Source organism: Pinus tabuliformis, chromosome 3_2 (genome assembly GCF_031772625.1).
Source record: "Pinus tabuliformis cultivar Carrire ecotype Pingquan chromosome 3_2, CPIR1, whole genome shotgun sequence".
NCBI classification, from domain to species: domain Eukaryota; kingdom Viridiplantae; phylum Streptophyta; class Pinopsida; order Pinales; family Pinaceae; genus Pinus; species Pinus tabuliformis.
In genome coordinates this window covers 717,472,765-717,486,720 of record NC_142302.1, presented here as the reverse complement: position 1 = coordinate 717,486,720, position 13,956 = coordinate 717,472,765, and the positions used below count along the sequence as shown (strand labels likewise).

The window sequence follows — 13,956 nt, the reverse complement described above, 5'->3', positions numbered from 1 at the left end:
TCTGGTGGAGAAACTGACAGGAAAGAAAATAAAAGTTTTGCACTCAGACAATGCTGGGGAATATGTCGATAAGGACTTCACCGATTTTTGCACTAGGGAGGGCATCAGAAGAGAGTGGACAGCTCCTTACAATCTAGAGCAGAATGGAGTAGCAGAAAGGAAGAACAGGACTATCATGGAAGCAACTAAGGCCATGATGTATGATCAGGATATGCCAAAATTCTTGTGGGCAAAAGCATGTAGCACGGCAATGTATGTCCAGAATACAACTCCTCATAGGGAATTGGGCAAGATTACTCCAGAGAAAGTATTCACCGAGAAGACACCTGAAGTCAGTCATTTCAGGATATTTGGGAGTTTAGCATATTGTCGTATACCCAAGGAGAAGAGGAAGAAGTTAGATCAAACTGCAGAGAAAGGATATCTAGTGGGATATAGCAAGAACGCTAAGGCATATAGAATCTATCTTCCAGGGAGTAGGAAGGTAGTAGTTCGATGAGATGTGAAGTTCATGGAAGATAGGGCCTTCAGAAAATCTCGAGAAATGCCTTCCGAGGAGCAGTCAAAAGATGAGCCGTTGGTCAAACCACTTCAACCAGTGGAAGCCAAGAATTCTCCTTCAAAACAGGAAGAATCACAGGAAGAGGAGGAGCTAACAGATGCACCTACTACCAAGGGAAGAACGAGCCAGGAACTCCAACAGATTTTGTGGGATGCAAAAGATTTCATCGGTGCACGCAGGAACAATAAAAGGGAGCGAAGACAAACAGATAGATATCAGGCCTTAGTAGCTCAAGATGGGGAGCCTTCCCGTTTTCAGGAGGTCGTTCAACATCAAGTTTGAATGGATGCGATGGTAGAGGAGTACAACCTATAATGGTGAATGATGTCTGGGAAATAATGCCTAGGCCTCAGGACAGATCAGTGGTAGGTTCGAGATGGATCTACAAGATTAAATACGATGCAGACGACAGTGTGGAAAAATACAAAGTCAGGTTTGTGGCTAAGGGGTATGCTCAGAAGGAAGGAATAGACTACGAAGAGACCTTCGCCCCAATAGCCAAGTATACATCTATTAGAACTGTGATATCTCTTGCAGCACAGATGGGATGGGAGATTCATCAGATGGATGTCAAAACAGCATTCTTGAATGAGTTGATAGAAGAGGAAGTATACATTGTATAGCCAAAAGGCTTTGAGACACATGAGAAGAAGTCTCATGTATGCAGATTGAAGAAAGCCTTCTATGGGCTCAAACAGGCACCTAGAGCATGGTATGGTCAAATTATTGGCTAATTACAGAAGATCGGGTTCGTCAAGAGTGATGCAAATCGCAATCTCCACTATCTAGTTGTAGAGAATGAGCCTCTAGTCCTAGTATTATATGTGGATGATCTCTTCCTGACAGGATCATCCAAGCTCATCGAGGACTACAAGAAGAATCTAGCCACAGAGTTTGACATGAAGAATTTGGGACAGATGCATTACTTCCTGGGGTTGTAAGTTTGGCAGCAAAAGGGTAAAATCTTCCTTGGACAAGGGAGATATGCTAGAAAGATCTTGAAGAGATTCAGGATGCAAGACTGTAGGCCGATGGCTACTCCAATGATTACCAACTGAAAGAAAATTGATGCATCAGAAGACAAAGATGTCTATCCCACCTTATACAGGCAGCTCATAGGGTCCCTGATGTATCTGGTCAATACCAAACTAGACATTTGTTACACTGTCAACACCCTCCTTCAGTTCATGGTTGAACCGAAGAGGGCTCATTAGGCAGCAACCAAACATGTTCTCAGATATATATAGGGAACAGTCGATTTTGGACTCTTGTACACCAAAAGTAATGATATAAGATTGAGTGGGTTTACTGATGCAGATTGGGTTGGAAGTTCAGTAGATCGGAAAAGTACCTCTGGGTACTATTTCAACATTGGATCGGGGATGACCTCCTGGTGCAGTAGGAAACAGAAATTCATAGCTCTAAGCTCAACCGAAGCAGAATATATGGTCGCTAGCATAACTTCATGCGAAGCCATATGGCTTAGAAAATTGCTTGTAAACCTATTCAGAAGAAGGATGGAAGCGACTAGGATCATGTGTGATAATCAGAGTTACATCAAGCTCTCTGAGAATCCAGTATTTCATGATCGGTCAAAGCACATTGATATTCGATGTCACTTTGTCAAAGACTAGCCAACGAGGAGCTTTGCAGTTGAGTTACACTCCTACAGGAGAACAGGTGGTGGACATCCTTACCAAGGCCCTTGGAAGAACCAAGTTCGCTTATTTCAGGGAGAAGATGGGGATGGTAAAGAATCCATTTCAGTAGCAAAAATGGATAAGTATCAAGTGTTGCAGTGCTACGAAGAGCATGATGCAGCTTTGAGAGAGAGTTGCAATGCAGATGCAGTGTTTGGAAGAAGGACCAGCGGTGACACGGATGTAGAGGGAGCTGCAGTACAAATGTAGCAATGGCAGTGGTAGAGTCATGGGCAGCAGTACAGGAGGCAGCGATGCATAGGATGTTGGGCAACAGGTCAAGCATCAACACAGGTACCGGTGCAGGATGATCAGGGTGATGTTCAATGGTGGAACATTATTAGAGCACATTCCTCACTAAGAGGGAGTGTTGATTTGGGGTAGCATCGGATGTGCTCTAGCCATGAAAATTGGTGGAGAGGCTAAAGCACATGAGATCTCCAAGACCCAAAAATCATTTTGGAAAATTCCATCCAGATGAGGAGTTGTTAAAATAATTAATATTTTTAATGAGTTCCTAAGTCTCAATTTAGGAAAATAAAAATATTAATGGGTATTAATAAAGATAAGGATGAGAAGATTCTAAGAGATAAGGATTAAGTCTATTTTAATCTTAGCCGTTGATTAGGGACTTAATCTCGACCGTTGATTCATCAACCAGAAATGTATAAGGGACGACTTGAGGGCCAGTTTGAGATACACGAAGGGAGACCAATCAGTTTGATTTCTGGAGCGGGGCTTGCTGAGAAATTTGAACTTGTGGACTGGATTACAGTGAGAGGCAAGGAATACATAACAGAGAGGCAGGGATAATACTAGAGGACTGGCGCAAAGATCAGAAAGGCAGACGCAGAGTCAATCAAAAAGACGCGGAGGCAGCTGGATTGTGCAGTGACTAGAGGGCCTATGTGGTGATGCAGAGAGGCCAGGTGCTGACACAGTGAGGCAAAGTGCTGACGCAGAGGGTCTAGGGGTTGCGCAGAGGCCAACTGGACTGACGTTGAACCTAGAGAAGCGTTGGAGGATTTTGTGGTATTACTGTCATGTGGTTATCTCTGTTGGGTAAGCCAATTTGGCACCCTAGTTGTACTCAAGAAAAGCTTATTAATAAAATCCTCCTCTACTGCACCGGTTTTCTCGCATTGGGTTTTTCCGGGGATAATTGTCCAAAAATCAATGTGTTGATGTGTTTGATTCTTGTGCATGTATTTGTTTCTGTATAATGGTGTGATATCTGCAGTAGAATTTATTTTAAATATTTACTGAAGGGATTTCATAAATAACTTATTGGAGAATAAGTAGGTAACATAAATCAGTTGCTGCAGTAATAGAATTTTCACACATTACTCCAAAGTTCGATCACAATTTGGCTCAGGCTTTCGCTACTACAAAGGGTTGAGAAACTCAGATTGCTCTGCCTCAGTAAACCCACAAAATTCCTCAAAGGATAAGTCCAGATCGACCTCAGAAAAGGCTGAATGGCCTCTGAAAGTGCCCAATACCCCATCGAATAACCATAACCACAAACATAAAAGTTAAATCAATACCCTTAGTGTATGAGACTCTGTCATAAGTTAGTATTGAAGATTACACCTCAGAATTTGCTCTATCCAGTAATAGCTTAGCCCATTAGGTAGCTTCAAGACATATACACAGTGAAGAATTAATCATCAAAGACAGACTTCAGATGCTCAAATGCCCAAACTCAATATCCAACTTCGACTTGTGCCTTTAGCTTTTCATGACTACACAAGGCGTCATTAACCGCAGAACATGTACATCCAAGAGATGGTTCAGACGTGCGCTATTTATATTAGTCGAAGGGACATCAAGAGGGGGAAAGCCAACTTGACAAAAGGAGGGAAGCCGACCTTCAAAAAATTAAATTTCAATTTCAATTTGGAAATATTTTTGAGCCAAATCTTAATTCCCTCTTTAGGCCCACTTGATTTCCTATCTTTGACTAACTTCCCTTTGACAAAACCCTCTTTTGCAAGCAAATTTAACTAGGATAGGCTCGTCAAAAAACTAATTTAATAAAGAGCCACAAATAAACCAATCAATGAGCTGCCTTTCAAAATCAAATTGGGGCTTCTTGACCACATATTTTGGGGCACAAACTTTAATCGAACATATCTCCTCAACCGTGAGGAGTTATGAGGCGTGCCACCTACCATTAGAATCAGCATGATAAGGAGAAACAAATGGCAATGGCACTGAGTCCAAACACATTGATCTTTCCATCCAAAATACTTATAAAACGCGGGGCATCCAGGGGTTCTTGACCAGCAGGACTTCCAACCGATGCAATCCACAGACAGATATTAAGAGCGTTCAAGGACAACATTGGCATCAATGACAACACCATTCAACAGTTTGAAAGGTAAACTTAAAAGGTAATATCTGATGCCATAAGGAACGCCTTTATACTATAACAAGTTTCTTAGCTTGATTTGTGTGATTTCACTTTATTATGTGCTGCATTTTCCTTTATTTTCTAGAATAGAGATCATTTCCTTTATGCACGATTTAGTAGTCATGTCAAGATGGGATAAAGCACTTGACTCTCTATCCCTCCCTAGTCTTTGAAGTTTGTTGTGTGAGATTGATGCAGAACACAGGTTTATGAAGATTCTAGGGTTCTCAAGCACTCCTGGGAAGAGCACATATCCCACAGTTGGAGCCAGATGTTGCCCTCTTTCAGCAGGGGTATCCCAAAATTTTGGCAAGGGACCATGCCATTTGCAATCTCAAATATGTGCAATCTTATAGTCGTATAGGCCATGTGGGATGAGCATAAAAGTGTATCCCAGTTCCCCATGGGTGGACAGTAATGACCAGTCCTCTTAATTGCATCTTCCTAGTGATTAGTTTATGCCTCTATTAACTACCCCATGGAAGGTGGTAACTCCTTGCCTTGATGGGCATTCCTATGTTCTGGGATGGTATTCAGAGCCTCAGACATCATGGAGGTGGCTCTATCAGGACACATGGCTTATAAAAACACTTGTTGTATCAGCCCTGTAAATGTGATCGCGCTATAGAATTAATAGCTCACCATGTGTAAGTGTTTTTTTTTACTATGATGGGGCTGTCCAGGACATACAGGAAGTCTGGAACAGAGCAATTATATAAATAAGGATCATAAAATGGAATTTACAACAAGAGTCTGATTACAGAAAGCATATGATAGAAGTTTGTAATAAAACACAGCATGGCAAAAACAATGCAACAGAACACAAATCAGAGGTACTTGTTAAAAGCACCGGACTGCCACGGAAGAGATTATTTGAGTCAGTTAACATGCATTCCTAAAACAAGAACAATAAAATATCAATAATTTGAGCTTCAGTTTCTCTCAAAATATCTTGAGAATGACATTTTCTATAGAGATGTCTTGACGATAATGTGGATATGCTGGCACTCTTTGTATAATCACAGCCTCATTCATTGATTTGTATGCCTTGATGGGTTTCATTTGTGCAGTAATGTGACGTGAGATACATTTAGAAAGGTAAAAAAGGAAAACAAGAACTTGAAGAAATAAAGTTTGGTCTGAAGGACAAGAAAAATCACATTTTTAGAGGTGCTGCTTTGAATATCTTCATCTTTCTGATCATTAGGGATCGCCTTATTTGCAATTCCATGCTCTTGCTTGATTGCATGGTGACTTTCTCTCTTGACTTGTTCATCTAATGCCCGACCAACTCTATAAAACAAGACAAAACAGATAGTCAAGGATTAAAGTTTTAAATCAAGCAATGCAAACTGATACACTTTTCCCACATCCTACACGTAACTAAAATGTTCACTCTTAGATACAAAATAAAAGTCTTCCATAACAGAAATAGCTTATAATAAAAAGGATATCTTAATGATCCTCATTAACTGTGATATATTCAATTAAAATTGTCAAACTCCAGTACTAAAATTGCCATTCTTATGAAATGATTGATAAAAACAAATTGCAAAAGAGAACTTTGTCAAAACAAATATCTATAGTATATCTATAGACGCATTCCCTTCAAGAACATGTAAAAATGGAAACCAAGGGATTATATTCCTTTGCCAGATAAATCTTGTAGGAACAATTCCAACATGATAAATCTTGTGCATCAAGCTTGCTTGCAGAAGTCTTTTGTTGTTTCAACACTCTGAAGAGAATATTTTAGTGTTTTCTGATTTCCATGAATATTCAATCCAAAGCCGTCTCCATTGAAAGGTTCTGATGGCACATTTTTAAGGTTACGAATTTTACAAAAAAAATTATGTTCCTTATGAAAAATTTACTTGTATAAACTTTGTCCAATAGTGCATATAATTGTTGGGATTTTCTTTTTCAGATAATTAAAGATGTGGCTTCCAAAGGGAAACTCAAACCTTATCTCTGAAGTACAGAAAGTTCAGTGAATTTCTGTCATGAACATAAATATATAAGCATCAATAAATAATAACAAAAACAATAAATGATACTTAATAATAAATGAAAGGACACATCCTATTTGAAGGGCGTGACCTACGAAGGGACATGAACCCTATTCATTGCAACTAGTAAATGCTATAAGTGCATCGTCACATGGCATTGTTTTATCAACTTATCTATCATCTATCTTATTCATTATATTTACATATTTTGTCCTGTAAAGATTTTAAACTATTGTCCTTAATAGATCAGATATTTAGTAAATGAAATTTGTTTATTTCAGTTGGTATTAGAGCCCTTAGATTCCTATATGAACAAAGAGATTTCACAGACATGTTGATTACTAGGTCATGACCAGTGGAGTAGTTGTTATATAAAAATTAGTTAATTGTAATTAATAGTTTATTAGGCAAAGGGCCATTCACCAAGAGGCACCCAAGGCACTATATAGCCAGGGGCCTCCCACAAATTGTATCATCTTCTATCTGTTTAATAATAATAAAATATATTTTTGCTGAATAGCTGAGTTCATCTGTTCCATCTGGTATCAGAGGTACAAGTTATATGGATTCCAAGCACCAAAAAATCAAATCGTGTCATCATCCCAGATGATGAAAATGATTTGAAAAGGAGCACCAGCCTATGTAGTACAATGTCACCAATTAGAAATGTTATCTGCAAAAGTGATCAGCGAAGAGTCACCAGAAGTACAAGAGCTAATTCAGAAGCACGAAAAAGTATTCCAAGACCTACCCATGAAAATGCCACCTAACAGGGAAATCGAGCATACAATAGAAGTCAAAGTAGGATCAGACCCCGTCAACATCAAACTGTATCGATATCCGCATCACCAAAAGACTGAAATTGAGAGATTAATCCAAGACCTTTTAAAATGTTGGATCATCTCAAAAAGTAAGAATGCATATGTTGCTCCAGTTGTATTGGTAAGGAAGAAGGATAGATCGTTCAGGCTATGCATTGATTATAGAGGATTAAACGAAATAATGATTAAAAACAAATTCCCAATTCCCTTAATCGATGAAATGTTGGATGAACTAGGAAAAACAATGTGTACTTGGGTTTCGGAGAGGATTGGAGGAAAAACGGCGGGAGCAAGCAGTGACGGTTCAAAGGATAACAGAGACGGTTTTTGATCGAGGGCGGCAAAGGAGGGAGCTCGACTCCCTCCTACAAGGACGCGGCATCCAACAAAGGCAAAACAACAGAGTTAAACAACAAAGGCGTAGTTAGGGAAAAAACAGAGATAATGCTAAGGGGACATAGAGGACTAGGACCAAGGTAAACAGCAGCATAAAGGACAAGGAGGAAGAAGACAAAAATCTTGGTTCACGAGACCACAGGCAAAAGGGACCTTGCAAGCCTAAAGCTGAAATCACTCCCAGAGTAATATTAAATGACCCTGCTCTGCAAGCGCACAGAGAACACATGGGGAACTATGCCATTATTTGTAAATTCATGGGACTATGGCCCATTGAAAAAGCTTTACAAATGCGGATTAAGTATCACTGAAAGCCCAAAGGAAGAATTGACCTACATCTTGGGTCAAAGGGATTCTTCACGGCGCTGTTCTCAAACATCTAAGACAAAGACAGAATATTCGAAGGAGGACCCTACTTTTATGCAGCAGCTAGTCTCTATATGAGGCATTGGATGATGAACTTCATCCCAGAGCGGGAGACCTTCACCTCAGTTCCAGTTTGGGTAAGGTTATATTCTCTACCTCTTGATTATTAGCAAACTGAATCGCTAGCAGCTATTGGTAATAAACTAGGACGTTTTGTCAAAGTTTCTGAAGCCATAAGAAGAGGGAAATATACTTCCTTTGCAAGAATATGTGTGGAAATGGATCTATCAAAAGCTCTTCTGGATGAAGTTATTTTGGAAGTTTTTGATGAGGAGTGGGTGCAGACCATGGACTATGAGCATATCCCATTCAGATGCCGTAGATGCCATGAACATGGACATCTGTTCAGAGATTTCCCTCTCGGTAAAGTAGACAACAAAGAATACCTCAATACTTCGAAGGATACAGAGAGCTTTCAGAAAGTGGTAGGCAGAAGTAAAGGGGGAAAAAGGGAATGAAGCAACAACAGAACGAAAGGCAGAAGGTTAGTCAGAACAAGTTTCAAGTGTTGGATGAGAATGAAGAAAACACGAAGGATGATCAATCTCAGGAGAAAGATCCTAATGAAAAAGAAAAGGAAGAAAACAGAAAACAATCTCAAGATATGGTACATCAAAATGAGACTGTTATGAGTGAGACAGAAATGGAGATGGACCAGGAAATGACCCAAAGCGAAATAGATCTGGAAGATCATGAATTACAAGAAATTCTAGACAAGGAAAACCTGGATCTGGAAGGATTCTTGAGGCAGGGATCCAAGGGAGGAATAGAATCAATACCTCCAAAAGAATGCTCTAGAATACAACAGTTATTTTTATGGAAAACCTAGGAAAGAGGGTCGGATAAAGGTAAAAGTATTCACAAGCAGGAGCACAGAGGGGTGAAAACTATGAAATCAACTCCAGGGTTAGCAACTAGAAATCCAGGAAAGAAGAGGCGTAGGAAAAAGCAAAATGAGCTCTTGATGGAGTGTGGAAAGCTACTGATAGAATTCGAGTAAGTTGAAAGACCTAACCAGTTACTCTTTCACAAATCTTTAATTATGAAGTTCATATCTTGGAATATCAGAGGTCTAGGCAGTAAAAGAAAACAAAGAATGTTAAGTCACAGAATGAAACTAGCAACACCAGATATAATCTTTATTCAGGAAACAAAATGTTCCATTCAAAAGTTAAAGAAAATCCATAGCAAATGGATGGACAGATTTGAGTTTCTTGAAGTGAAAGCAGAAAACACAGCGGGAGGCATCCTCACTCTATGGAACCCCCAAAGAGTCAGTATATTAGATGCGGAGGCATCAAGAAATTATCTATCTGTAATTATTCAACCAGTGGGAGTTGTGGACACTTTCCTCGCCACAAATGTTTATGGGCCACAAAGAATAGATGAGAAACTAAGACTATTAAACTCCTTGGCAGAGCTCAGAAGCAGACATGAAGAAATACCTTGGGTCTTGGGAGGAGATTTTAATATGATTAAATCACTTTCGGAAAAAAAAAAGGAGGCACCAGATTGCTAAATAAAGACTCTGAATTGTTCCAAACCTTTACAGATGACATGAATCTGGTTGACTCGGCAAAGCATAATAGCCTTTATACTTGGAACAACAAAAGAGGAGATGAGGCTCAGGTCGCCTCCAAGTTAGACAGATTTTTGATCTCGGAGGAGCTTATGCTAGCAAATAGAGAAATAACAGCTAAGGTTCTTCCCTTTGGAGGTTCTAATCACTGGCCGATACTTTTAGAACTCGAGGGGTTTGATTCTCCCAAAAACAGACCCTTCAAGTTTGAGAATATCTAGCTCTCCCACCTAGATTTCATCAACAACATTGGAAAATGGTGGGCAGAAGATCTGCAGATCCAGCGCACGAATACGTTCATCCTACACAAAAGACTTTAGCGTATTAAATTCAGACTCAAAGAATGGAACAAGGAAGTTTTTGGTAACATTTTTGTGGAGAAAAAGGTAGTGGAAGCCAAACTACAAGAACTCAATCAAGCATTGATCACAGAGGGTTTTGATAAAGTCAAAAGTCAGCAAGCTGATAAACACCATCAAGAATGGGAGAAATTATGCAAACAAGAGGAAATCTTTTGGAGGCAAAAGTCTCGAATTCAATGGCTCAAAGAAGGGGATCGTAATACTAAATTTTTTCATAGATCCACCATAGCCAATAGGGCTCACAACAGAATCTCTGCGATTTTGAATGACAAAGGGTAGCTCCAGACCTCTCACAAGAATATCGAAGAAGTGTTGGTTCAACATTTCAGAAGTATCACTAAGGAAAATAATCCAGACAGGGAGCAATGCATCAGAGAAATTGCAAAAAACATCCCTAAGCTGGTGACTAGAGAGGACAATTTTAACCTAAACAAACTAGTCACTGAAGAGGAAGTCAGTGAGATTATCAAGGACATGCAGAATGGCAAAGCTCCAGGTCCAGATGGTTTCAATGTGGATTTTTTTAAGGCCTACTGGAACATTGTCAAGCAGGACATTCTGAATGTTGTGGAGGATTCCAGAAGAAGCAGGACTATTCTGAAAGCCCTCAACACCTCCTTCATCTCTCTGATCCCCAAACAGGATTCAGCCCTGACTGCTGATAAGTTTAGACCCATTGCTTTATGTAATGTGGTATACAAGATTATATCCAAGGTATTGGCTAGCAGACTCAAACCTCTTCTTCCTTCTTTAATCTCAGGTGAACAATCTGGTTATGTGGAAGGCAGACAAATCCTTAATAATATCATTCTAGCACACGAGACAGTTCACACGCTAACCAGTAAAAAGCAGGCCGGTATGATCATGCAATTAGATATTGCCAAAGCTTATGACAAGGTAAACTGGAGCTATATCAAGAGGATCCTTGCTGCTTTTGGGTTTGATCACAACTGGGTCAGATGGGTTATGGCTCTGGTAACTTCTTCCAGCTTTTCTATTCTGGTGAATGGATCTCCCTCAGCTATCTTCACTCCTTCTAGAGGTCTCAGGCAGGGCGACCCACTCTCTCCCTTTCTCTTTATCCTCATGATGGAAGGATTGGGTAGAGCCATTAAGCAGGCTAAAGCCTTGGGAAAAATTAAGGGACTTCAATTAACCGAGAATGGTCAGACAATGACTCATCAACAATTTGTGGATGACACAATGCTGCATGGAATTCCTACAGTCAAAGAAGCTTCAGCGTACAAACAAATCCTGAATAATTTTTCCTTGGCCACAAGTATGGAAGTCAATCTCTCCAAATCAAAAGAAAAATTCTTAAATACTAACATTGCAATTCAGAGAAATATCTCAAGAATTCTGGGCTTTCAAAGGGATTCCCTCCCTTCAAAGTATTTGGGAATTCCCCTTACAGACAAACCCCTGCACAAGAGTATTTGGGAACCGGTGCTCAATAAGATGCAAGACAAAGTTAAAAAATGGACCATCAAATCATTGAACCTGGCTGGTAGGTTGATTCTGACAAAAGTTGTCCTACAGTCAATCCCAGTTTTCTTTTTATCAGCCCTCCCAGCTCCCAAAGGGGTCTTACAGCAATTCAGGAATATCCAGAGAGACTTCCTCTGGGGCAAGGAAGAAACAAGGAAGAAATGGGCACTTGTTTCTTGGGATAAAATCTGCAAACCTAAGAGTCACGGGGGACTAGGATTAGATGATCAGGAAATTTTAAGTAATGTACTAGGAGCCAAACTCTGGTGGAGATGGGTTAAAGAACCAGAAGCTCAATGGGCTAAAACCTGGAAAGAAAAATATGCAAGTTCATGGCAAACTAATGATCTTATTAGAATGTCTAGAAACATAAAGGGCTCTTACATCTGGAATAAAGCCTGGGAAAACAGAAGCCTAGTACAAGACCACAGTTTCTGGGAAATCAGAGCAGGAGATCTTGCTCTCTTTTGGGAGGACAAATGGCAACAAGAACCAATGCTGCTAAAAGAGGACTATAGATACCTCAAGCAGGAAACAGATTCCCAGGGACTAACCAGAGTTAAAGATTTCTGGAATCTTCCTCACAACTCTAGAAAATGGAGAAATTGGAGAAGCATAGACTGTAGTGATGACAGTCCCCTAAAAATAAAAGCCGAGGAAATTATGAGCATACTAAAACAAAGGAAAATCTTGGTAACAGAGGGGCAGGATCAGTTAAGATGGGGCCTCAATAAAGAAGGCTCCTTTAATCTTAAGGAAGCTAAGAGGATTATCCTGAACCTAGATTCTAGCACTGCAACGAATTCTTGGCAACAACTCTAGAGCCAACAAGGGTGGATGAAGATCAAGCTATTCATGTGGTTAGTTCACCATAAGAAAATCTTAACTTGGGACAACATTAGGAAAAGAGGGATTATTGGGCCTTCTAGATGTCAGCTATGTGAAGCTCAAGAGGAAACAATGGAGCATATTCTTAACAGTTGCACCTTTACCACCTGGTTGTGGGACTCTTTTGCAACCATTTTTCAACAGACAGACAGAGATAAAGGAAGCATCACAAATACCCTGAACAAGTGGAGAAGGAACTTTTCGGAGAATGAGATTCTCAATCTGGCCTGGGCCTTTACGCCAAGCTTCATCATCTGGAATGTTTGGAAAGAAAGGAATAAAAGAATTTTCAAGGATGAAAAATCCAGTCCTCTTCGCCTGTTGGATCTGATCTTGAAGCAGATTAGAGAGACAGTTAGTACCACTGTTCGCAATTATCCCAAAAACCCTCCCACAGTAAATGAGATGAGAACCCTCAGGCAACTGAGAATGCAAGAGATCATTACCAATGGACTCAGTAGAAAAGAAGGAAATTTGGGAAAGGAAAAGGATTTCTGGCAGCCTCCTCCGAAAGGATACCTGAAATGCAATATTGATGGTGCTTCGAAAGGCAACCCTGGAATAGCTGGATATGGAGGGGTGTTAAGAGATGAAGATGGAATTATAAGCTTCATTTTCCACTGCCACTTAGGTAAAGCCACAAATAACATGGCTGAATTAATGGCCTTAGAACAATGCCTTGAACTACTGAATCTAAATCATAGCTCAAATGTCATCATAGAGGCAGACTCAGAAATCTCTATAAAAGCTGTTAAAAGAATCAGTTGTGGAGCAGCGCCAGAGAAGGTCTCAAAACACTAGAGACTAATACAAGTGTATCAAAGAATACAAAAACATCTCCTAAGTCTAAGAACTGTTAGTTTCAGACATGTTAGACGAGAAGCCAACAAACTAGCGGATACTCTTGCCAATCAAGGAGTGATTAATACAGAGAGCAGATTTGAGATGAAATGGCAGGAAATGTCTCAGGGCAGAGTAAAAGCTCTTTGTGATGAACAAGCGGAGAAATTTTCAAACATTGGGCCAGAAGGAAAGATACTGTGTGATGATGTCTAAACAGGCGTGATCATTGTTCTCGGGGAGGCAACGAGAAGACGGACATGTTCAAAGTTGTCTTTTAACACCCTGGTGGAAAGTGACCAGGTCCCTTTCTCTTCAGATTGCTCAACAGGGTTCTATCCACAGTCAACGGTGGTCTCTGTTGCATGTACTGAGGCGTGAGTGTCCGGACAAGGGCAGTTCTAGTTTCCCGGCGAAGGCGGTTCCCCTTCATTCCTCATCTCGGTCGGAAAACCAGGCTAAAGCGGTT

General features: G+C 40.2%; 1 protein-coding gene across 3 annotated transcripts in view; it reads right to left on the bottom strand.

Moving 5' to 3' along the window:
- Positions 1-13,956, bottom strand: part of LOC149182644 (putative serine/threonine-protein kinase SIS8) — a 421,365-nt gene that overhangs the window by 104,486 nt on the left and 302,923 nt on the right. For all 3 annotated transcript variants that reach the window (XM_089416917.1, XM_089416916.1, XM_089416915.1), the window contains one exon: positions 5,839-5,971. In XM_089416917.1, the coding sequence (XP_089273043.1) occupies positions 5,839-5,971 (133 nt within the window). The remainder of the gene's footprint in view (positions 1-5,838; positions 5,972-13,956) is intronic.